This window comes from Larus michahellis, chromosome 6 (genome assembly GCF_964199755.1).
Source record: "Larus michahellis chromosome 6, bLarMic1.1, whole genome shotgun sequence".
NCBI lineage: Eukaryota > Metazoa > Chordata > Aves > Charadriiformes > Laridae > Larus > Larus michahellis.
This window is the reverse complement of record NC_133901.1, coordinates 17,384,463-17,410,573: the sequence shown is the minus strand read 5'-3', so window position 1 is coordinate 17,410,573 and position 26,111 is coordinate 17,384,463. Positions and strand designations below refer to the sequence as shown.

Below are 26,111 nucleotides of genomic sequence, written 5' to 3'. Positions count from 1 at the left end.
TGGTTTGCCCAACTGCCCTCTCAACTTTTTCTACAATTCAGTATCTTCTAACTTGTTCTGTTTCAGTTCTCCTTCCTAAAACCGTTTTTTCTCTACAATTCTGCAAGCTCCTTTGCCTTTACCCTTCCCCCTGCCTATACCCCTCAAATATACTGCCATGTTCTCAACAGCATAACCGATCTCCTCTTCAACAACTCAAATTTAATCTTCCCAAATTCACTTTCAGAACCCGGCCTATTCATTTACTTTCCGTCTGGCACCATTTTTTTCCTTCCTGATGACTCCATGTTGTTATCTGCAATTCTCCAAGAGCCTTGCTGTTGCTTGCCTTCCTTTCTCTTTTGCTTTAGCGCATCTACTTATGATGCTCTTTTCTGCCCCTCCACCTTCTTTAAAACTCACTTTTTCCTTAGCACCTCCATGATGCTGGCCTGATGTGGCCCCACTGCCCACATCTGCACACATGGGAGCTCTATGACACTCTCAGAGTCAACACGCCATGTAAATACATCAATGACAAGATGCTGCCTAGAGTCAATGGCAGTAAGTTGGTCAGTTGGCAGTAAGTTGGCAGGGAGGTGATTCGAGCCAGCCAGCATGGCTTCACGAAGGGCAAGTCCTGCCTGGCCAACATCTCGTCCTTCTCTGATGGAGTGGCTACATCAGTGGACATGGGAAGAGCTACAGATGTCATCTATCTGGACTTCTGTAAGGCCTTTGACATGGTCCCCCACAACATACTTCTATCTAAATTGGAGGGACATGGATTTGATAGGTGGACTGTTAGGTGGATAAGGAATTGTTTGGATGGTCGCATCCAGAGGGTAGTGGTCAACAGCTCAATGTCCAGATGGAGATCGGTGACAAGCGGTGTCCCTCAGGGGTCTGTACTGGGACCGGTGCTGTTCAGTATCTTCACCGATGACACAGACAGTGGGATTGAGTGCACCCTCAGCAAGTTTGCGGACAACACCAAGCTGTGTGGTGCAGTTGACATGCCCGAGGGACGGGATGCCATCAAGAGGGACATGGACAAGCTCAAGAAGTGGGCCTGTGTGAACCTCATGAGATTCAACAAGGCCAAGTACAGGGTCCTGCACTTGGGTCAGGGGAACCCCCAGTATCAATACAGACTGGGGGATGAAGGGATTGAGAGCAGCCCTGCCAAGAAGGACTTGGGGGTACTGCTGGATGAAAAGCTGGGCGCTCGCAGCCCGGAAGGCCAACCACATCCTGGGCTGCATCAAAAAAATACATGGTCAGCAGGCTGAGGGAGGTAATTCTGCCCCTCTATTCCCCTCTGGTGAGACCCCACATGGAGTCCTGCACCCAGCTCTGGAGCCCTCAGCTTAGGAAAGACGTGAACCTGTTGGAGTGGGTCCAGAGGAGGGCCACAAATATGATCAAAGGGCTGGAGCAACTCTGCTATGAGGACAGGCTGAGAGAGTTGGGGTTGTTCAGCCTGGACAAGAGAAGGCTCCAGGGAGACCTTATTGTGGCCTTTCAGCACTTAAAGGGCTCCTACAGGAAAGATGGGGACAAACATTTTAGCAGGGCCCATTGCGATAGGACAAGGGGTAATGGCTTTAAACTAAAAGAGGGTAGATTTAGACTAGATATAAGGAACAAATTTTTTATGATGAGGGTGGTGAAACACTTGAGCAGGTCACCCAGAGAGGTGGGAGATGCCCCATCCCTGTAAACATTCAAGATCAGGTTGGACAGGGCTCTGAGCAACCTGATCTAGTTGAAGATGTTCCTACTCACTGCAGCAGGCATTGGACTAGACAGCCTTTTAAGGTCCCTTCAAACCCAAGCTATTCTAGGATTCTAAGTTATTAACCATCCCTTGAAGTAGTTTATACATGAACCAAATGCACACTCACATAAGCACTCTGCAGATGGTAGTGTCTGATGGACACGATCCTGCTATTCCTGAGTCTAAGAAGTTTAACTAGGGTGATGTTCCTTGTAATACACACATGCATTTTAAAACCAATTGTTAGATAACACTGAAAGATTAAAAGAACAGATTAATCCCTAACTACTGGACACAGACCGTTTCAGAGAATTGCTACGTTAGTGTCAGAGCTGGTCAACAACATCAGTTTATTTCAGACTGAGAAAGTGATTTAATACCTCATTCCCACTAATCCGATATTACACATTCTTCAGATTAGGAGTATCCTCCTACCTATTTAAGTTTAGTCACCTCCCAGTGTAGATTCAACTAAGTAGGATTCACCTTATTCTGGGATAAGTATCTACATACTGAATTATTCAAGATTAATAAAAACTAGCTTTACTGTCTATAAACATGCTTACTATCCACAGAATACTGCCTCCATTGAGAATTTGAGGACAATCCACAATTATGCTGAAGACTGATACAGAGTACAGGAGCCAGCAGATCTAAATTTCCTGATATTTAGAATCACATCCAACAAGACAGTAGTTAACAAGTCCTGGCAAGTGTATTAATTTATAACATATACTCATTGTATAACTCATAATACATTACAATATGTGTAACATATACTCATTGTATTTCTTGCACTATCTACAATTTTCAGTCTCAACATGCAAAAACCACTACCACTCCTTAGCTATAAATAGTATTTCTTACCTATTATATAAAAAAATATAGCTACAGTACACTAGCTATCAAGTATTGCAAAAGAAGGCCTATACAATAATTCCAAATAAAGATCAACATAAGATGTGTTAAAAAATGTCTCCTACTAATTCCTCCCACAAGATGCTAGAAAACAAATTACACCATATTTAAAATGCCTATGCTTGACCAAGCAACTTCATTTGCCTTATTTTATAGCCAGCAACTTCATTTGCCTTATTTTATAGACTTTCCTAATGCGCTTGACATATTCTGCTGCTTAAGAGATTTTTATTACTTCACCCCACAAAGACCTTCTTAGCCATTTATTTTCCAGTACTACCAGATTACCAAAACAAAAGCCTTTCTATTTTTTTCCAACAACTTTTTAAGCAATATAAACAAGATTGTGCGAAGTCACATACCAGGCAGTGCAAGCATAGAGTCAAATTCTCTGCAGTTGGATACTCCAGTGCTGTCTTCTGCACAGCTCTTCCATAGGTTTTCAAACAACGTAGACGTTGTGATCACACTACCATGTATAGAAGAGACCTTCCAGTAATCATTCGCCAAAGTAGCTCCAATAATTGCCCACCCACCCAAGCACAAAAGAAACCCAACAATTTCCAATGCAGCAGTCATGCTTGTGGGTAGTAACAGTTAAATATCCCTATTATTAGATTACAATCAAGTGAAGCCTTTCAGAAGCCTCCTTGCTGTTTTATCTCTGGGTTTCACTCCAAAATGAGACTACCTTTGCTCTTTGCTCAACCCCAGAGATAAGGCTTACGGTGCATGACAATAAGTGGGAGCAGTTCATGATAAAGATACTAACATTTTTTTTAAATGACAATATTAATTCTTTTTCTAATGAGAAGTGACAAAATGAGCCTATTCTTAGTCTCACCCTAGAAACTCCAGCCAGTATTTCTACAACATCTCTTTTAAGACTGATAATACTGGCAAATACGTAATTTCTGCCTGTCCGCTGAAGTCAACTAGGATTTACACAAGACTAAAATTGTTTGTAATTTTATTATTCATCTCAAATCAAAAAGCTTTACTATGTCATTGTCTTGATGACTTAAACTTGAGAACAGGAATTTTATTCTGCTGCTAGAAAATTTATCACATTTTTTGGAGTTATGGTCGTAAGTAATCCATAGCAATTGGATTACTGCCAGCATCTTCAGGAAGTTTAAGTCTGTGAATGAGTGGTTTCCATTAATATTTTACTGTCGATTGATCTATAGTTAAACACATTCAGTCTTAAAAATAGTCTCACTTACACTGGAATACAATTGTAATGATGTATGTTTCACAGAAATTAAATATAAGGGAATGAGCCAATGTGACAGACCCATCTCACGAGGAATAAAATGACGAAGGAAAACAGCTACGTGAAAAATAATACATATCAGCTGATTTCATCTGTTTATCAGAATATCTTAGTATTAATAAAAATCTATTCTAGGCAAAGTAGAGGAATGTTAAAGTTGGTTTAACTTGCTTCTGCTCTTGACTACACAAAATCATAGACTGAAATCACATCACCCACTAATGTTAATACCTTAAACTGCTTGTGTATCCAAATGGGGTTAACCATCTCTTGCAGTGATAACTTGCTCTTATCTCCAGGAAATGAAGTCAGAGTTTCTTCATAAAATAATCCTGCTATGATGCAACGTGGTAATAGATTCACAGCATTCACATAAAGACTACCAGAAGGATTAACTGTTGAGTCGAAACTCGTCCATAACAGATATCTGTGTTATTTTTCAAAATTCACTGGTCACTTTGAGCTGATGCTGTAGGTTGGCAGGCTCAGCTGCAAAAGGATATGACAGTGCCACCATGACATTTTTGCTCCCGTGGCAGCCCAGAGGATCATTGCCATTGATTTAAATAAGAACAGATTTGGCAGCACAGCCAGTGTGATCCTGTACAGCTCTGTACCTGCAATCTTTAAAAGAAACTACATGGTGTGTGGCAAGAATTGATGTTCTTGGGTGACTTTTACAGAATTCCCTCCTTCTGCCAAGTCACTGAAATTTGAAAAATGGTGGCATAATAAAATGAACACACTGTACCAGTATGTCGGAGTATCTGCATCCCATTAAAAGCCCTTCAAAGAGTTTCAAACTAATCTATCCATACACAGGTGGTAGGTACCCTGGTGACCTCAGCGATCACTTCTGCTGACAGCACTTTCAAAGCTGAGTTTAGTTGGGACCTTGAATCAAGTGTCCCTGGATTTTATACTGCTGCCAAGGATAAAAATATCTTTTAAATCATAGCTCTTCCTCATTAAAAAAGCTATTTGAACGAGCAGTCATAAAGCACACGTATAAACAGAAAAGATCAAACTGCACACCTGGAATGCAGGAGTTTTTCCTATATGGCACCAGTCATTTTAATCATTCCCTTAAGGAAATCACTCTTCAATAGTGTTAAAGAACATAGAGTTATTCTTCCCTAAATCTTGTAAACTATGGTTTGGTATGCGATGGACATAGCAGCAAATCCTGCTGTGCAGGAGGCTCTGCATCAGCAGCCTAAAAGAGTCGGTGTTGGTAGCTTCGCATCAACACCATCCGTGACTTGGGAGTTTTCCTTCACCTAGTCTGGTGAACTGAATGCCTGTCAACAGCTGAAAGTCTGGAAGTGCATTCCAGGAGCACATTTCCCTGCTCTGCTTCCTTTCCACCAGGAAACCAATTTGTGCACTCCAAGACCACTCCACCGAGCCCTGCCAACCAGGGGACCTCTCTTCCAATTATGGGGGCCATGGGAATGGAGGGAAGAGAACCCCTGGGAGGAGACTGCTTCAGTTCACCGGGAACACTCCACATTGGGTGTAATGAAACTGCATTTTAGAAAAAAGGAGGCTGTCCCACATTAACCCTGCTTGTCTCTATAACAGGGCTGAAATACCTGTTTCTCCCTGTTACGCAAGGCAAGGCAGAGCTGACACCCCATCATAAGCATCCGTGCCACCTTGCTACCACGTATGAGAACTGAAGGATTGTTGGCCCCATCTCATCATTCTAATTTCCAGAAATCAAATCTAAGTTTCTAGATGAAACTTAGGCATCCTGGTATCTACATAGAGGAAGTCTTGGAAAGGAGCAGAACAGGTACCAGTATGGTATGAAAAGCTGATGACGTCTCTGACACAATGATTAGTGTTTTTAAAATCCTTGGAAGCATATGATTAATCTCCTTTTGAGGCTACAAATCTGACCTCGTTACAGGGTGCTGATACTTATTCTTAAACTGGCACCATCATTATGAAAGCAGATGAGGCCACTGAAGCCACGAGGAAGGCTTCACGAATATGCTGAATTTCGAGAGTTAACCTCTCACATTTTAGAGATTTGCCTCACAGTTAGGCAGCTCTAACTTCAGTGGAATCCAAGTCTGTGTCAAGAAAGTGTTTGTAGTCTGTGAGATGTGGCATTTACAAGTTTTGAGCACTGCGCATCAAGAATAAATCAGCTGGAAAGAGTCCAGACAAAAAGCAATGACAGTAATCAGGGATCTATAAAGCAGGGAAGGCTTGAAGAAATGTTTCCATTACATAACTCATAAAGTGACTGCACAATACTGGAAGTAGTAAAAGAATAAACGTTCTGTTTAAGAAACTTTAACAAAATCACTTGTCAAAGGCTATACTGTTACTGTTTCTACATTCAGTTTTCTAAGGAAAGAACTGCAACGTCAGTCCTTCTTAGTCCTTTACCATAAAAACGGTGTTTACAGAAAGATATTTTGAAAATCCAGAACAATCCAAACAATTTTCAGTCCCTACAAAGACAATTCTTCTCTTTCTATTTGCAGATAAACTACTCTGCTAGCACAGTCAGCCTCGGAAAACACAAAAGCACTGGTCACACAGACGTATGTTAATTCAAGCTGGCCACCTCTGAGAAATTCCAGAACAAATACACAGATTTAGCACAAAGTATCAAACAAGTTCTGGAATATCGACGAAGCCCTTATCTCACACCAAAGCACAAACAAGCACTAGTGCTCATTGACCTAGGATCTGCTTGTAGTTAAGTATCAGGCTGAGTAAAAGGATGATATTTCTTCCAAAACAACAAAAAAAAACCCCTTAGATTCATTGTATATCACCCATATCTCCATGTCAACACAACAAAGATGGCAATAAAGCCACAACAGTTACCAAGCTGAATTGCAGGGTGAAGCACATGCAGTGGGGGCCTTTAACCTGCCTGCAAGTACTACAGCACAAATCCTGTCCACACCAGACCCCCCGTGACAACCACGGTAGATGCCATCCAACCCCACTAATGCTGTCCAGAAGGAAGGAATAAAACTACATCCCTGGATTTTATATACATATGCCATGCACACTTACTGTCTGAACTCAACATGTAGGGAAATCTCTTGCACTGTACTGATCCAAAAGAAACCACCGCACAGTCCATCCAAAGACCTTCGGAAATCCAGTCTGTAGTAACAAGCACTGTTGCTGTGTCTGAAATCTTCCATCTGTTGGACATGGTAGTAACAAGTGAAATGGTGAATCCTGCTAAAGCCAGCAGCAATGCACAAATTTGTAGAGAAGATGATGCCATTCTTTTGACAGAAGTTGTTTTTGAAGAAACTTCCTGAAATTTCTGATATTAGAAACCTGTTGAAACAGTTTATACACATACAGTACATGGAGTTACCTGTACACAAGCCTGACCTTTACAAAAACATCAAAAAGATGCCTACCTACACAATCACATAAGGGAATTGTAGAACTGGAATCTAAATCTCATTAAATAATTGGAAATACTTAAATATTCTATGACTTCTGAGTATTTTCTTAGGAACTCTTTTATTACCATATATGTTTACCACAAAAAAATACTAACAGGGCAAAACCAGAGGACTCAACTGAGGAATTCTCTAATTTGAATTTGCAACGTTTTATCCATTCTTTACTTGTTTGCTAACTCAAATTTCTTTTAAAATTAAAACTATCAAATGCTTTAATAAATTATTCATCTTCCAATTACAATGCCTATCAATACAAATTTAAAACAAAATAAATTTTGATACTTACGTTTACGGTATGTTTCCAACCTGCTTCATCTACCTTCCTGCTAGACACTAGTGTCAGCACTTTGTGAGGACCAGTTTGATCAAACATGTGAAAGTTTTGTACTCTTTAGGACCTTTCCCCCCATTCTAAAAATCAAGGACCAGGGGCCAAAGCTCTGCCCGACTGTTGCACAAAGGCTCAGGCATGGCTTTTCGCTACAGCGAAATTTCAGTGAAATGGACAACTCAACTACTAAAATTACAAAAAAGCCATGTAAGTTAGTACCGAAGATGCTCAGATTAACCTGGCAACCATTGGCATATAACATGCTTTGTCAGTGCCACTGAGCTGCCCAGGCACCATCAGACTCCAAAGCAATACAGAAGAATATTATTACGATATCCACAATGATTGTTTTACTTGAAACTTTTGTTGCACTTGTCACCAAAACACTGTTTTCATGAAAGGAGGACTGTGTCCATATAGAATCATAGAATTGCCTGGGTTGGAAGGGACCTTTCAGAACATCAAGTCCAATCATCAACCTAGCACTGACAAAAACCATCACTAAACCACATCCCTCAGCACAACATCTACCCGGCTTTTAAATACCTCCGGGGATGGGTGACTCAACGACTTCCCTGGGCAGCCTGTTCTAGTGCGTGACAACCTTTTCAGTGTAGAAATTTTTCCTAATATCCATCCTAAACCTCCCCTGGTGCAACTTGAGGCCATTTCCTCTTGTCCTATCGCCTGCTACTTGGGAGAAGAGACTGACCCCCCCTGGCTACCCCCTCCTTTCAGGGAGTTGTAGAGAGCGAGAAGGTCTCCCCTCAGCCTCCTTTTCTCCAGGCTGAACACCCCCAGCTCCCTCAACCACTCCTCATCAGACTTGTGCTCCAGACCCCTCACCAGCTTCCTTGCCCTTCTCTGGACCCACTCTCCAGAGAAGCACCTCAATGTCTTTCCTGTAGTGAGGGGCCCAAAACAGGACACAGCACTCGAGGTGGGCTGGCAAACAATTGAAGACAGGATTTGTTTTAGAATGCAGCCCCCACTGTGAAGGAATATGCAAGTTTTCTGCATTTAAAAAAAAAAAAAAAGAAGAAGAATGCAAGCCTCCTCCTATAATCATTCATTTTAAATGACTGCAGCACTCGGGATTTGTTTGCACAAGGAAGGAAAAAGTAAGTTTATTGCACTCTTAAAAATGTGTACATTCCACTATAAAAGTCTAATTTCACACTGAGGAGGGAGCATTTGCCTCTCAAGTGATTGCACAGCCTCTTCAAAACATGCCTAACTGTCAACAGAGAATATCTGAAATAAATGATAAATTTAAATTCAGCAACAACTTCAAGCAGACTTCACACCACATGGTCAGGCCAATAATCTAAATGAATGTTTCTGCCTATTACACAGGTATGATCCGTCCGATCACAATCCACTCCTGGCAGTAAGGAAAAGTAGATAAAACTATATGTTCTACACCATCACTATAGGTAGGTCATATGTCAAATTTGTAAACACAAACTTTTCATTAAAATACAATAATTTAAAATATCATAGGTTGCAAAGTGAGGAAGCTTGGAAACCAGATTTTGCAATCCTCCACCCTGACCCAAATTCAACCTTGTTATAGCAGGACTACAAACGCCACTGTAAAAGTCCTTCTTTCACTGTCTCTAACAGGTATATTAATACTCCCGTATTAATGTGCCTGTTAGAGATGATTCAGCATCCATGAGCTCCTCGCTGTGGGCAAGTACTCCTCAACAGAAAGGTACACGTCTGAATCTAGATGGTGACATTTCAATTCAATACACAGGGAGATGTAAAGTGGCAAGAAGAATAACCTTTGATAGCACGGTGCACAATGGACCAACACAAAGGTGTTTTATTTTCTTAAGACAAGCATGCAAAGAAAACCTTTACTGCTTAGGAAGCAAAGCATGCAGTGCCGGGATTTGAACCCTTTGGGACGAGGGAGTGGGTGTGGGGTCTCAGTGAGGGTTGAGAGCCCAGTGATGGGTCACATATTAATAGGGCACAAAAGGCAGGCGCAGAGAGCCCTAGAGCCTCTCCTGAAACGCATGTTTGTAGTGGGTAATACAAGGGCAGGGGGTGGGCGGTGTTTGCTTGTTTAAAAAAAAAAAATCCATTTTCTTTATATTCTTTATATTTCCCTAGCAGCATTTAAGCCCTGCAATCAGTAATCAGCGCAGACAGACACCCATACAGTGGATCACATTAACAAAACCGTTTGTGATTTCAGACATGGCCTAAGGCAGGACAGATCTCCCTGGCTCCTGGCCAAAGGAGATCCACCAGGAATGGCTCTGCAACCACTTTGCTCCTGTTGTTCCTCCTCTCTTAGTCTTCTCCTGCCCCAAGGAGCCACTCTCATTCATCCCTTCCTGACCCTGCTGCTACCATGTAAAACCCATGGGACAGTCCAGGCGATACCTTATTCCCTCTGGGACACCAGTCATGCACACGACTGCAGTCCCCATGTGATGGCGGTGCTGATTTCTTACCACTCTTGTAGTTTTAACAATAAAAGCAATGCCCCTGAAACACATCGCTTTAACAGGGTAAGAGTTCGCTAACAGAAACCATCTGCAAAAGAGAAGCTTTCAAAAGCAAACAGCTTGTTACTTCAAATGACACCACATTTGTCCTCCTCTTTCAACCTGTGCCACATACACCCCGCCCTTCAGGACTTGATCATACCAGCTGCCACATCTGCCAGATGGCACAATAGCAAATATGCGTTGGAACTGCCCAAAGGAGAATGATCATAAACCAAAACCAAACAAATACATAAAGCGCAGAGCATCACACCTCGCAAACCTCACACATAGGCTATATACAGCTAAGAGCTTTAATGTGATAAAAACAAGCCCTGGAGGAGCAAAATCATCTTAATATTAAAAACAGCACAGCCAAAATGTATGTGGCTTGAACACAGGATGGGAAGGGTTAACAAAGAAAAATATTTAAGTCGGTTCAACAATCAAATCACTCCTGATAAGGTTTCTGGAAGCAAAAACCAGTGATAAAAGTGCCTAAACTGGAAAGTTAAAAAACTCTTTTACTTCTTTTTCATTTTGTTAGATAGAATAACAGAGACAGAGCATTGATTACTGGTTTCATTTACATATGTATCTATACATTTTAACACCAGCAATGTATGGCTTTGAACCTGCTAATCATTTCTGACTTCAAGCAAATTCTGAGGCTGACCCATGGCCACCCGTACAATCAGAAAGAGATAAAATGCAGATTTAAATACAGTACTAAACCACTTAGAGCAGCCTCCCACCACAAGTTTACAGAGGCTACCTCAGGTCAGAGTCTGACCTTGAGTTGAAAAGGTAAACTCACTACTTGTTTAAAAAAAAAAAAGAGGAACAATGTTAATTTATTTCCTCTCCATTTCCAAACAATTTGACTTTGTAACTGTGCTCCTGAAGGTTTAACTTATTAATAGTCTAATCAGGCTTATAGCCACTTACAATTACAATATACAGATTATTCTCATCTTGCTATTAACTGTCCCTTCACACAATGAAATACAGAATAATTTGGGTTGTAAGGGACAGCATGGACGCCAACCTCATGCTAAAGCACAGCTTCAGTGTTGGGTCGGGTTGCCCAAGCCCCATCCTGTCACACCAGAGCAGCCTCCAAAGCTGGAGACAGCACAACCGCTCTCCCATGGGGTGTGTTCCTCACACCCACACAGAACTTGTCCTGCTGCAACATGTGGCTGCTGCCTCTCATCCTCCCCATGCACCTTTGAGATAAGCCGTTGTTTATTCAGGTGCTTGATTTTGGCAGCTCTGGAGGCCGAGCCACGACTGGCGCACAGGCCACTTGGCTGTCCCATTACTATCTCCACAACACAGATAACCAGAAAGGTGCACGCAACTTCTTGAAACTTACCAATTACAAGTTACTTTCAAAGCAAAAATACCTATTTTCTTTTTCCATTTAATTTCAGGAGGGCGTTGGTGTTGGCAGCACCGGCTGGGCAGGGACTGCCCACCACACCACTTTGCCAGCCCTGCAGGGAACCACCCGGCCACATCACTGGCATGAGGATCGCACCAGGAAGAGCAGAGTGACAGAGCCTGCAGCAAGGGCGTCAACCGACCGGGATGAGGGGGAACACCATGAGGAGGCCTGAGAAGAGGCTGTGGGGCAAGAGCAGCTGCCTGGCGCCTGCTCAGCCACACACAGCCTTTCCCCGGAGCAGCCTGGTGGTGAGGCGAGGTGAGGCAGGGCGGAGGGACAAGGTGAGGAAAGGTGGTGAGGTGTGGTGGAGCCACATGGCCGACCAAGGCAAGGCTGAGACAGCAGCCACAGCCTCCTCTGCTGCAGGCTGAGCCCCAGGCTTAGGAAGAGACAGGCTCTGTCTATTCCAGAAGCCTTCTAGAGAAAAGAATACATTAAAGCCACGGAAGCCCCTAATTACATGGCGCCAGCGCTACTGACCCAGGGACGCGAGAGGCAAAAGGAGCTGCCACACTCATCATGGCGGCCGAAGGCGCCCCGCTCCACCATGGCGGGGCAGAGCCGGGCCGACCCTCTCCACGTGGCGGCCGGGGCGGGAGGTGGGCGGACCGGACCCGGCGGCCAGCAGCAGCCCCGGCACGTCGCCGGGAACGTCTCGGGGCCGCCCCTTCGCCCGGCGCTCTGGGGGTGACCGTGCGGCTCCCCCTGGCCCCACCGCAAGATGGCGGCCGGCTGCCCCGGAAGCGCTCGGCGCGCGGGGAGGCGCCCAAGATGGCGTGGTGGTGCTGGGCCCGCGCCTGGGGCCCCCGGCCACACAGGTACAGCCGGGCCGGGACGAGCCGGGGAAGGGGGGATGGTCCATCGGGGCGGTGCTGACGGTCCGCGTCTCTCCCCCACAGGCTGACGGTGCTGCTGGAGCAGCGGCAGGGTTTCCGCCGGGCGAGGCCGCGGCCCGAAGAGCCCCCCGCCGGCGAGGCGCGGCCCGGCCCGCCGCCCCCGCGCCGAAGCCTCTGCCCGCCGCCGCCGCCGCCCGCCCACGCCGGCCGCCCCTCGCCGCGACGCCTGGTCAAACCACTCCTCTTCGCGGTGGGGGTAAGCGGCCGCTGGGGGCTGGGGGGGAGCGGGGTGGCGAGACCCCTGTCTGTCAGCGGTGCCTCGGTCGCCATGACCCATTGCTCAGGGCCGGGCAACCGGGAATGGCGAGGAACCGCAGGCCGTGGCGAGCCTGGCTTCCTCAGGTGAAGCCACGTAGGGACAGCTCTCAGGACAGTGCCTTCCTTTTGACTCTTATCTGATGTTGCCCAGTTCACAGGCTCAGCCTTCGGGTCGGCCGCCATCTGGCAGTATGAGTCCCTCAAGTCGCGGGTCCAGACCTATTTCGAGGAAGCCCGGGCGGACTGGTTGGATAAAATACGGCCCCAGAAGAGGGGGGACTTCAGAAAGCAGGTACACGGAGCCAGGCCAGGCCTGTTCGCATACGGGTGGGTCCCCACGGAAACGCGAAACGTGACCACGGCTTTCGTCCAGTGTGCTATTTGTACAACTTGTCCTGCTTAACCTGATTTTTCACTTGGAGAAGTAGTAGGTTCTCAGCAAATTACAGTAGATGCATTACCTCACAAGAAAAAACCAATAGAATTCATTCTAGAAAACTTTAACTCACAATATCACTGCAAAAGCTATACTGGAGAAAAATGCCCTCTTCATCCTGAAAAGCAGGGAAGGGAGGTCACAGAATCACAGAATGGTAGGGGGAAGGGACCTCTGGAGACCATCTAGTCCAACCCCCTGCCAGAGCAGGGTCACCCAGAGCAGGTTGCACAGGAACGCGTCCATGTGGGCTTTGAATGTCTCCAGAGACAGAAACGCCACCACCTCTCTGGGCAGCCTGTGCTGGGGCTCTGCCACCCTCAGGGTAAAGAAGTTCCTCCTCATGTTTAGGTGGAACTTCCTATGTTCAAGTTTGTGCCCATTATACCTTGTCCTGTCACTGGGCACCACTGAAAAGAGCCTGGCCCCATCCTCCTGACACCCACCCTTTCAGTATTTATAAGCATTGATAAGATCCCCCCTCAGCCGTCTTTTTTCCAGACTGAAGAGACCCAAATCTCTCAGCCTTTCTTCATAAGAGAGGTGTTCCAATCCCCTAATCATCTTCATAGCCCTGGGTCGGTAGTAGTAGTTTGTATATCTAAACTAGGTACCTTTTGCTTTTTGACTATAAAAAAAAATCCATTCTTGCTATGTCTAAGCAATCCTAAAAGCAAACATGAACTCCCAGAGAGGACAGAGCTAGTTTAAATTCTGAACCTTACACATTACATTTGTTAATGCTCTGGCTTCTGGAATGCATTTGTATTTTCAACCTCTACCTCACAAATATGAGGGCTTAGGGGGCTTTTTACTTTGTGAGAGCTGACATTTCCATACAAATACTTTGGAGTTTGGGCAGTAGGAGCAACATAAGTACTGCAAGACTTATTATAAACTTAATTGGCATCCCCAGCATATCGGTTATTTAGGTTTCAATTTAAGTGTGTTTAAAACTAAACTGAGCACGCGTATGTGTTTTACGTTTGTGTCAAGGTTACTGCTGTGGCTTGTGATGGACCAGGCTTCATTACTCTTTCAGGTCTGCTTGTCCAAGGGCAGTAGGGCTGAGTGTGGAGCTGGAGAAGCACAGGGCCCTGGGCAGGACACAGAGGAGCTGGTTTTGTCACACGAATTGTGTGAACTGTGGTACTTGTTTTGAAATGGGCATGTGTTGTGCGTTAACCCTGGTGGGCAGCTGACCTCCGCACAGCTGCTTGCAAACGTCCCCCACAAACCTCCAGTGGGGTGGGGTAAGAGGAAAGGAAGAATAAAAGCAAGAAAACTTGGGGCTAAAGATAATACAACAACCAAAAAAAAATGTATAATTAAAGTGAAGGCTAAGTCAGAGAAAAAAACAAGTGATGCAAAGGCAATCACTCATGGTCTTTTGTGGGTAGACCAATGCCCAGCCAGTTCGTGAACAAAAAATGTCTAAACTTCCTAAAATCTCCTCTTTTTCCTTTTATTATGGTAGGAAATAGGTCTCTTGTTAGTTCGGGTCATCTTCCTGGTTGTATCCCCTCTCAGCCTATTGCGCACCCCCAGTCTATTCACTGCAGGGGCAGAGTGAGAAATGGAAAAGGTCTTGATGCTGTGCAAACACTGTTCAGCAAAAGCTAGAATATTAGTGTGTTATCAGTACTGGTCTGGTCAAAAATCTAAAACACAGCACCGTGTATGAGCTGCTGTAAAGAAAATTAACTCTGTCCTAGCCAGACCCATGCTTTCTTGCTCGGTGTATATGAACTGCAGGTGAGATTATAATTACCACTTAAAATATTAAGTAATTTTGGGTTTATTTTTTTATTTTCCTTCAAAACCTGATGAGGAAGATCTGGTGATTAGCTATCCGAAAAATAAAACAAAACTGCCCCCTTGTTAATGGGCTTAAACTCCCAAACCTTGTCTTCAGCTGGTAAGTTCTGTTTTTAAAAGTTCAGGATCCCCCAATAGCTTCTGAGGGCATCTACTTCTTGTATTTTAGTAAAATCATGTTTGTTTAGTGTTCTTATACTGGAGAACTTTGTAGGAAATACTAGCATCTGTACCCTGTGCCAGAGAATTAAACAAAAAAAATGCAATTAAATCGTTACTTTGATATCAAATAGTGAATGATTTGTTTCATACAACATTATTTCCACCCTCCTCCAACCTACAGATAATTTCTGTGATGTTGTCCCCATCAGTATGGTTGGAAGGTCATTGAGCTATCAGTAAAATATTTGTCCAAAATGATTCTGAAAGCTGAGGAAGGGAAAGAGGGGGTGGAATTTGTCTGTGGGCTGACTGCACTCAAAATAAACTTTTTCAGGGGTTTTAAACTTGGAGGAGGGCTGGGTGAGCTGGATGCAAGGGGGAATGGATTCCACATCTTGTGAGCCACCTCCGCAAAAGTGACCCTGGCACAAAAGTGGAATCTCTCAAAGGTGGGTGGTGTGATGTTAGACAGTGTTAGGGTGAGGCTTAGTGGAGGCAGCGTTTATGCTAACTTTGGCTAATCTGCTAAAGTAAGCATTATGGGCTAGATCCTTGTTTAGTACAAGCAGAGTTAAACCCGTGCAGTTGGATATAACTGCTCGGTGTATATGAACTGCAGGTGAGATTATAATTACCACTTATAAGGATATAACCCTGTTCTTTTTGAAGAAACTCTTCATCTATGTTGGGATATTTTATGAAAAGGAGGGTAAATAACTGTTCTTGAGTAAGGAAACGCCGACTTGAAAAGCTAAACTAATCAGAGAACAAAAATGTTTGAAACAGATTTACTTAACAGATTTCAAACAAATGCTTTCCATTCTTAAAAAGGTAGAACCTTGTGTGACTGGTTTTGAAATTGCTAATACTCTGCAGCGGCACTGATGTACAGCAATTCCATTTCAGGTTAACAGCTGGTGGAATAACCTGACTGAGGGTCAGCGGACTGTGACAGGTTTGTGTTAGCTTACAAGTATTAGACATTCACAGGAAGAGAAATATGGCAAACAGGTACAGTATGTTAAAACAGATGGCTTTCCTACCACGTTTAGGTTGTTAGGCACAAAGCATGTGTAGACTTACACCTGCACATACACTATTTCTGCTACACTTCCTTCTCACAAACTATTTCTTGTACACGTTGAAAAAATTCCTATGCGTTTATGTGAGAGAGTGTGAAGGATTAGCAAGAATCTTCTCCCAGCAACATTTTTCTCGGGAACTGTGAAAAACAGCAAATGCTTTTAGGAGGAATATGAGTATATATATTCCACTGATACGTGGAAATAAAACTCCCTGCTAATTTTTTTGCTATTTTACATACATACTGTTGCAAACAAGAAGCGACTATCTTGTGAGCTTTCCAAATAAAGTAGCTAAGCTGTATTTGCTGTTATATATTTTACATGCTAATAAGTCCTGTCAGGAAGTTTTGTATTGCTCTTCAACATGCAAGCCAAGTCAGGATACAGATACAAATATCGTATTGGGGTGGAGGGAGGGGTGGGGTGAAGATTCATATTCTGTATTCCCTAGAGCATCCCTCAACATGGAGTTAATCTCACAAGCAATATAAATTCTAGCTGGTAGACCCCAAGCCATTCGGATACTTAGCCCTGATTGCCATAAAAAGGTTGAGCTTACTGTAGTGAAATTACTGAGAGTTTTGTAACATCCTAGTGTAGCGTGAAGGCAAAATATTTCCTCAAATAAAAGAGCATGGTGGAACAGGATGGCGTGCCAAAAGATGATATCTGTTAAAATTTTGGCTCTGGGATTTATGTACCATAGCTTTTCACGGTTCTTACATTTTGTTGCAAACTTCAAATAGAGAATAATTATGTGACATTTTCCATTCTGTAAAGGAAGCACAGTTATTTTCCCCTTTAATGTTTCTAGCTATTATAAAACATTTTAAATACCTACATGCTTGGGTAGAAATAGAGAAGGCACTTTAAACAAGAAACAATAACTTTGAATCATTATGTTTCTAATTCTTATTTAAACTGAAATAAGATTGCAGTAAACATCTGTGAAGTAAAAAGCTGTGCGTTTGCTCTCTCCCAACGGTAACTGTGCCTTAGCAATGCCAACTCAACTTTTTATACTTGATCTCTAAACACTTATCTTTACCATTACCTCAAAACCGAACCTCCCGAGAAGATGGAAGGGGTGCGTTCTGTGTGTCTGTGTGCTTCCCCAAGCCTCCCTGCGCAGTTAAATGCAACTGTGCAGTAGATCGGTGGCATTTGGGCATAAGCAGCTTGAGAGGCAAGAAGTGAGACCTCTTAAGCTGGCCCTTGTTTCAGTGGTTCTACAGTGGAATAGGAGTTTGAAACCATACCTTGAATGTCTGAAGTACAGCTTTTCTGGGTTGTTGCATTCATTCATTACATCGTACGTTAAAACAATCAAATGTCTTATTCCTGGGAAGGCTTCCACTATATGAATATAGCTTTCAGTATTTTCCTTTGCTTTTTCAAAACGTTTTGTAAAGTTAGAAGTGGATACTGCTCTTAATGAAATAGTGAAGAAAAAGTATAAATCTTCTAAGATTACTTTTGAATGCTTGTTTACAGTAAGCATTGTGTCATGTTACAGGCATAACTTGCTTTTATACTTTTTTTTCCTTTTAATAGGTATTATAGCTGCAAATGTCTTTGTATTCTGTTTATGGAGGCTGCCTGGTATGCGACGGGTTATGTTTACATATTTCACCTCAGATCCATCCTCCAGTAAGTGAACAGTAATTTGGGGAACTTCTTTAAATTGGGATGTCATAGAACCTCTGATCGTACTGCAAAAGCTTTGGGTAGCACATAGCTTGCTTACAGCTCCATCACCCACAAGCGATCTCAGTCATGCCCAAATACAACATTTTGCCCAGACAAAAAACACTTCTAGGGGAAAAAAGTTAGAAGTAATGGATTAAGAAAAAAAAAAAAAGCCCTCACTGGTGTTTTTCTAAATGTTGTAACATCAAAACTGTTGCCTGCTATCTGGCCTTATACTGCATTCAGCGGGATGCAGCTCCTGCCTCTGTAAAGGTGCTTCTCCCAGGGATCTCACTGCTTTCCTGGAAAGAATGCTAATTGTGCCAGTCTTTGGTTGGGAGGAAAATAAATTGTATTATGTCATGCCATTCGAAAAATAGTCTCAAATATGATTTTTTTTTTCTTCCTTTAATGTTCTGGGGGTTGCAGATAGAACAGTCATCAGTCCCATGCATGTGCGCTTTCGTCAATGGACAAGCATTACTCTGTGTGTTATGTATAGAGCCCTTGTTTGAAAGCTGTGCTTTGGGTAGGCGTTAAAAGAAAAAAAACAAAACAAACCTACAGAAACTTGGCTTTCACTGTATGTGAAATATTTTGAAGAGGTTAACTTAGAAAAGCAAGTGACTAGTATTTAATGGCACAACAATTATCTTTCATTTCTACAGTAGAGAAAAGAACTAAAAGGGTGAGACAAACGTGTGTTAGGAGAGTACTTTCTGCTGTCCTCTTAATTTCTGCTGAAAATGTGAAAACTCAACCAATTTCCCACACATGCTCCAAAGCTGAAGATCGCTATTATCCAGACCTGAGCATCAGTCATCCCAAACACCCCTATTTTAAATAATGTTGACCTTTAAACCTGCTAATGGGTTTTTTTTGCAATTTCAAGGTTACTATTTCAGTGAGGGAGAGCTAGTAGCTTTTTAGAAAAAAATAGGGGTTTTTTTTATGAATCCATCTCTGTAGCAAAATAATTTTATATAGATGCTCATGAGATATTAAAAATTTTTCACCAAATACATACATGAATAAAACCTTTTTTCCTTTCCAAAGCATAGGAGACATGTTTTAAGATAAATGTTTTATATGAAACATTCCCCAGTAGGTAATTACGGCTTTCTAAAGTAGCTGTGTGTACGGCTTGCGTATCTCTGGGGTACATGTCCTACCGTTCAAAAGGTATTACATGGAATTTGAAATTTGTCACATTTCAGGGTTTATTACATAGCTTGTATTTGAGAATTCTAAGTGTAATTAGCCTATAGTATGTCTTGATAAATTTCTAGTCTGCATGACATGGAAGCTGAAGCAAATTAAAGCACTGACTTTTTTTTTGTTTTCCCATTGTTTTTCTCTTCTGTAGGAGCCCTGTGTTCTCCCATGCTGCTCTCTACATTTAGTCACTTCTCTCTATTCCACATGGCGGCAAATATGTATGTTTTATGGAGTTTTTCCAGCAGCATTGTCTCTCTTCTGGGATGTGAGCAGTTCATTGCAGTGTACCTTTCTGCTGGTAATGTTAAATATATATATTTTTACAACACTTTAAAAAAATATACATACGTATTCATGCAAGTAAAGCAAGTGCACGGTTAATAGATGTATGATGACAGATGGCCATAGTTCAGTCCCACGCATTGCTCTGTACTAACTGCAGTACTTATTTGCTGTCATACAGAATTTTAATGGGTTTAGGATATTTAGCTTCAAAATATCATGACAATACAAGTATCTGGTTTTAAGTCATGCTTAGCTACCAAAATAAAATAGTTCTTAATACAGATTCATGGGAGTTTTGTGGGAAAAGATGACAGTTAATTCAAGTTAAAACAAACGCACATGGCACACACCCCCAAAACACCCAAAAACAACCCCCAAGCCACACCACCTAACTTCTTTAGGAAGATGTTCAGATAACATCGTTGCACTTTCTCGCACTTTTCTGCGTTGCTGGCATTGTTTCCAATAAGCATTTTTGCTTTCTAGGGGTTATCTCCACTTTTGTCAGCTACGTTGCTAAAATGGCCACTGGAAAGTTTGAACCATCCCTTGGAGCCGTAAGTATCTTGGAATATGGGAGACCTTATAATGATCTCTGAAGCCCTTTTCAAAGCCTGCTGTATTCTTTAACCTACTTAAAAGCCAAGAATATATTTGGGATTATGGAAACTAGGAAGGTTTACCAAAACCAAGTAACAGGCAGTGATACCTGTGCAAGAACTTGCTTAGTCTTCAAATATGCGAACTCTTTCTTGCAGCGACAGCCCATAACTAATGCCACTTAATGCTAATGACTGGTAAATGATTACTTAACAGCAGGACCTCTTGTCACTGAGCAGATAGTTCAGTTTTACCACTTATTTCATAAGTCATTTCATAATTGTGTATCAGTCTTCTCTAATGGAAAATAGAACACTTTAGAAAGAGATACTGTAATCAGACAATGAAAATCAGCATGTGATAGTAGCGGAAGTTGTAGGGCGTGCTATGCAGAAAGGGCAGTGCTCCTGCCAAAAGTCTCGCAGTATGAAAGATGAGGCAGGCTCAGAAGGTGTTGCGGTTGTCTACAAGTATTTTTAGTAGTAGAACACTTAAAAACACTTAACTTGCTAGAAGTTTGAGGTGAACCTAACCATTGGTCAAGTTTTAAAGGCTTCTTAACTTTACCAAGTAACTTTGATAAGAGCCAAAAGTTCAGATTCTTATTTTTCAATTGGAATGGAAAAAATCTGTTGAGCTGTCCCGAAGTTAGAATTTTTGGTAGTGCTGTTTATGTACTGTCGCTTTATCATTGAATAAACTGTATCTGGAGCAAGTTACTTTCCATTAGTCTTATTGATCCAAACTTACTGAAATTGCCATGCGTTGCATTAGTTCACTGTATTTACAGCCTTTCCATTGAGATATTTCACAGATACAAAAGCCCATGGTCAATTTAGTACAAACCAGGGAATTGCTTGTTTCATTGACAAAAGGTTTATTGTCCCTGTCCATCTGTTATTTTCCTTGTTTCGGTTCAAGCTTCACAATGATTCCCTTTATCTGAGATGTCTGCGTTTGATTAATATGTGTTAGATTTCTGTGGTTTACTGGGAAAAAAAGCACATTAACATAAATTGTTATCTTCAAAAAAATCGGGGGGGGGGGGTGGGTGTTTCTTAATTATATAAGAGGATCTGAGGGGTATTTTTTTTGAGTATTTATAATTTCAGATGTTGAAATTAAATAATGGTGTCTTGTTTTATTTTATTCTGAACTTTGCTGTTGTGGTTTGTAATTTGACGTTTATCACAGGGCAGTGTTTGAGAAGAAAAGCCAAAAGGAAAACGGGTTCACATGCAGAAAAATAAGTTTCCCCTTATGTAACATCTCAAGCTTACTTTTGTGTATTTTAATGTATTTGCAGTCAGGAGCTATAATGACTGTCCTTGCAGCCGTATGTACAAAGATGCCAGAAGCAAAATTAGCCATCATATTTCTTCCAATGTTCACATTTACAGCAGGAAACGTAAGTGCCTTTGAACTTCAAAGAAATCCTACTCGTAAAACGTTTCCCCCATACCTCTGCAGTATCTGAGCGTATGTCCTCTTCCTTTGTGTTTCTAAGCTGTTAAATTTATTTTGAAAGAGAACACAGGTCATGGAAGTCCTGGAGACTGGTTCTGAATTGTAGCCTAGCACAGTCATTACACAAGTGTGGAGTCAATTTAGAATTATCCTAACTTCCATCCTCCACGGGTCTGTTTCAAATCTAATACTAAGAGGCAAAAGAAGATGGGAGGGACTCAGGTTCACCTGTCTGAGGAAACGTCTGTAGACATACTGTTCTTTCAGATGGGTGATATTTTTATAGCAGCACTCGTTACAGGCTAATTTAATACTGATACACTTTTTTTGAAAAAAAAAAAAAATTATCGAGATGGGAAAAACAGAATTTTGTTTCTCCAGTAAACTAACATTCCAGCCCTGGATGAATATCTGCCTTGTCATTTGTATGCCATCTTTTGGTACTTTTAAGAACACTGTTGGGATTAGAAATCCACTACTGAGGCTCTTCTTCATGGGTAGTACTAGGACTTCATTTTTGTTTCATTAAGTTCTTTCAAGCACATCCACTGCCCCAGTTTTGAAAAGCGTGTCATATCTGGACTTGCTTTAATAAGTTAATCATCTTTGGTCCACTACTAAAAGTTATTTTACTGTTTTACTTGAAGCAGTTAAGCTTTGTCATTTCAGGATCATGAGATTTAATATTTTTTGTAAGCGAAGCTTACAGATTTGAACAAGTGTTCTTAGATGTAGCCTTCATGTTTTTCTTGCACTTCTGCTTAGGTGGACCTGTTTTTGGTTTTTTTTGTTTTTTGGTTTTTTTTTTTTGCATGCTACTCTTTAACTGCATCTTTCCTAAAAAAGATGGGCAGGGTAGAAATCTTGACAGAGCCACAGAGAAAGCAGAAAGCAGAGCCACAGAGGAATTACTCATTGCAACAGTAAGACAAGAGCAAGATTAGCTATTGCAGTACAAACGTTGGAATAATTTTAGCCCTAAGTAAGAACCTCTACTGGGTAATTGTATTTCTAAACTTTGTGCACTCCTTTAGCCTACCTTGCATATACTGTAACCTGCTTTTAAAATAAACAAGCCAATGTAGCAATATAGCTGCTATTCTAACACATATGCTTAAGGAGAGAAATCCTACTTAAAGTAACATTTCATCCTGATGTTAAATCTGCTGGTCTGTTTGGAATGAGGTATTTAGTAAAATTTTGCATAATTACAGTTATGGTGGTTTATGTCTCTTGGGGCTGGTGTAGTGATGCTCGTGCTGTTTCTGGCCATGGAGTTGTTCGCTGTCATCCTGAGTTTCTGCCTTCCAACAGATGTGTTGCTTAGGAGAGTGTGATAATCAATTTATATGAGCTAAGATGACAGGGATGCTGCCCCACACGTTCCATCCACTAGAGGATTGTGTTTGGGAGGAGAGATGCATATAAATCTGAGCTATGTGAATGAGCATGTTGCAATTCCGTGTTTTGTGGTCTCCTGTAGCATGTACTCTTTCACATAACTTCCTCTTTTTTTTTTTTCCCCTGCTCCAAGTTTGGAATGTATGTGTAGCTTCAGAAATGAAGATTGGAAAAGACCGAGTATTTGAAAAGGCCACGTTCCCACCCTGCATTATTCTGTAGCTGTTCATGTCTGTATTTTGACAGCACAGTACAGCTAAAGACTGAGTCTGTTGGTTTAAAACAATATTATTTTTTTTTACAGTGATTTCTTTGATATAAAGGGGATGGGTTTTGATACCAAATTTTTGCTCTGTGACAGAATATGGAACTTTGTTATCAGTGACCATTATATGCTGTGACTGATCTGTCTGTTTCACGTTCCTTTCCTTTCCAGGCTTTAAAAGCCATAATTGCATTTGACACTGCAGGGCTTGCTCTAGGCTGGAGACTTTTTGACCATGCTGCACATCTTGGGGGAGCTCTCTTTGGAATGTAAGTCTGTATTTACTGACTTCTCTTTGTTTTGTATTTAAATTCATCCTGTTTTTTTTTCTCTTTACTTCCTCTTATCTCTGAAGCGTGGGGATTTTTTAGAAGGTTGTCTTAAGTAGCATTGAAGACAACTCACTGTTACCTTTATAGCGCTATAAAACTGTGTGGAAAATGCTGTTAACAAATCCATAGAACTGAAAGAAATTGAGCTGAACTGCCTTAGAATGATAGATTAGATGTCAGATTGTCCTGTCACCATAACCTGGGCTGGCTGTCTCTTGTCCTGCTCTCCTCAGCACAATGAGGAGAGTCACAAGGCAGAAAAGATCTCACAAAACACAGCGTGGACAAATTAAAATAACTTTAGAATTACACAGCTAAGAAAGTTCCTTTGTCTCAACGTTTTTCCTCTAATTACCAATTTAGAGAGAGCTACAGAGTTATTATAAGTTCAGGCCAAATTCCTTTGAGCAGCCTCTTCAGCTGTTTCTCAGTGTTGCTGCTGTTGTCTTTGTGTGGAACATTCCTAATTGGGAAGAACTCCTAGAAACCAGTTTGTAGGGAACAGTTCTGCATTGTTCCATGTTTGAACTACATCATTTAACGAGTGTTTCCCCTTCTACCTGATTGCAATGTTGTCTTAATTTGCACAATTAAGAGCATTTTTAAACTCTTTATGTAGGCATAGGAAAAGCCTACCTGACAAAGAAACAGATGGAGGACGTTTTTATTTTGATCTGCAAACTGGTTTGCCTTTGTTTGCTATTTTTTGCTTTGGCGTCCATAAGTTCTGTGCTGCACAGTCTCCTTTTCTCCCCTTCTTTGGTATCACAACTGCATTTGATGCGGTCTTGCCAATTCATAACTACTTTCTGCCATGATGTATCTATATCAGCTTGTTCATTGTAATAATGGCAGGGGTTGGAAGGGACCTCTGGAGATCATCTAGTCAAAACCCCTGCCAGAGCAGGGTCACCCAGAGCAGGTTGCACAGGAACGCGTCCAGGCAGGTTTGGAATGTCTCCAGAGACAGAGACTCCACCACCTCTCTGGGCAGCCTGTGCCAGGGCTCTGCCACCTTCAGGGTAAAGAAGTTCCTCCTCATGTTTAGGTGGAACTTCCTATGTTCAAGTTTGTGCCCATTATCCCTTGTCCTGTCACTGGGCACTACTGAAAAGACCTGGCCCCATCCTCCTGACACCCACCCTTTCAGTATTTATAAGCGTTGATAAGATCCCCCCTCAGTTGTGTTTTATCCAGTCTAAAAACACCCAAATCCCTCAGCCTTTCTTCATAAGAGAGATGTTCTGGTCCCCTATTCATTGTTTAAATAGGATTGCAGTTCCAGTTGCAGTAAAAATTGTCCTGAGTTGACAAATACTTTCCTTCCTCACCTACGTCTGTCCTTCTCTATGATCATTTTGGTCACTTCATCCTAAAACAGAGCCTCTATTTAGGACATATGTTGAATGGCCAAAGTATTTTCTATATGTGACCTCACAGACAGTTGTCCCCTTCAGAAAGCGACTATGTGATTTAAGGGATTGATTTGGCCTGGCACCTGTTACACGATGGCTCATGTAACACAACTTTTGTTATTCAGGACCCAGGTGAGGTCAGACCTTTGGGAGAACCTTCAGCCTATTTTCATGCAGTTGCTTCCCCTCTGCACCACAACCTCCCTGCCTTAATCACTTCTGATTATCATATATGAATATCATAACCAATTATATATGATATATATATAAGCATATATAGTTCTCTATGAATATAAATTAAGCTAGAACACAGATAGATTAAATCTTCATTTAGATGTTTATAGAAGAAAACTCACTTTGAACAGAATGTGGCTGTTATGGGGCAGTTGAATTTATATATGAGAAAAATACTTTTACTTGGCGTTGTCAGGAAGGCTTAGCACAAGCAACAGTACTGTTTTAACAGTCTCTTAAATGGAAATACTTTTTTGCATCTTTTTTAAGTAGAAATCATGAGAGCATGAATTTAGAGACATGAAAACCATTCCTCAAGACTGAGCTGAGCAAGAACACAGAGAGATTAACTATTAGGAGCCAAGAGAACAAGCAGCTTACCTGCCGCTCTCTGAAAACGTTGTTCTTTCTGCCTCAGTTTATCCTGTCTCCTACACTACACATTTGAGTCACTTGATTTTAGTGATCAGCCTGTTCCTCATCTACAGAGAAAAGTTGCAGTTAGTTTTAACTCATATTTTCTCTCTCAGGTGGTACGTGACTTACGGCCATGAGCTCATATGGAAGAACAGAGAACCGCTGGTGAAAGCTTGGCATGAAATGAGGACAAAGAACACAGGAAAAGGAGGAGGTGGAAGATCGAACTGATTCCAATGCTAGAGATTCCTTGTGCCCAAGTGGTATATTACTTGAAGACACGGGATTGAATTGGTTGTGAAGGTTTTTTGTTACTCTGCATTAAGCCTCGAAGGAGCTGAAGTTTCTAATGCAAACTACACTTACAAAAATACACATGAATAGAAAATGAACTCTGACAAAGGCGGAACAATAAAGGTTTTTATCCTATTGCTCTCTGA

General features: G+C 42.0%; 2 protein-coding genes across 3 annotated transcripts in view; one reads left to right on the top strand and one right to left on the bottom strand.

Annotated features, from left to right (window-relative positions):
• LOC141744543 (claudin-15-like) overlaps positions 1–12,373 on the bottom strand; it is a 21,770-nt gene extending 9,397 nt beyond the window's left edge. Inside the window, exons 1-3 of one of the 2 annotated variants that reach the window (XM_074590746.1) lie at positions 12,174–12,373; positions 6,999–7,132; positions 3,040–3,146 (exon numbers count right to left, since the gene is read on the bottom strand). In XM_074590746.1, coding sequence (XP_074446847.1) covers positions 3,040–3,146; positions 6,999–7,132; positions 12,174–12,242 — 310 coding nt within the window. In that variant the 5' untranslated portion in view covers positions 12,243–12,373. Of the gene's footprint in view, positions 1–3,039; positions 3,147–6,998; positions 7,133–7,694; positions 7,713–12,173 lie in introns of those variants that run through there. The other variant, XM_074590747.1, reaches the window with a different exon arrangement.
• On the top strand, positions 12,213–26,111 carry PARL (presenilin associated rhomboid like). Its single transcript, XM_074590745.1, has 10 exons — positions 12,213–12,511; positions 12,593–12,785; positions 12,999–13,139; positions 16,170–16,218; positions 17,903–17,998; positions 19,404–19,553; positions 20,027–20,097; positions 21,447–21,548; positions 23,445–23,542; positions 25,785–26,111. Exons 1-10 carry the CDS (start codon positions 12,213–12,215, stop codon positions 25,900–25,902), a joined length of 1,317 nt encoding a protein of 438 aa, XP_074446846.1. The 3' UTR covers positions 25,903–26,111.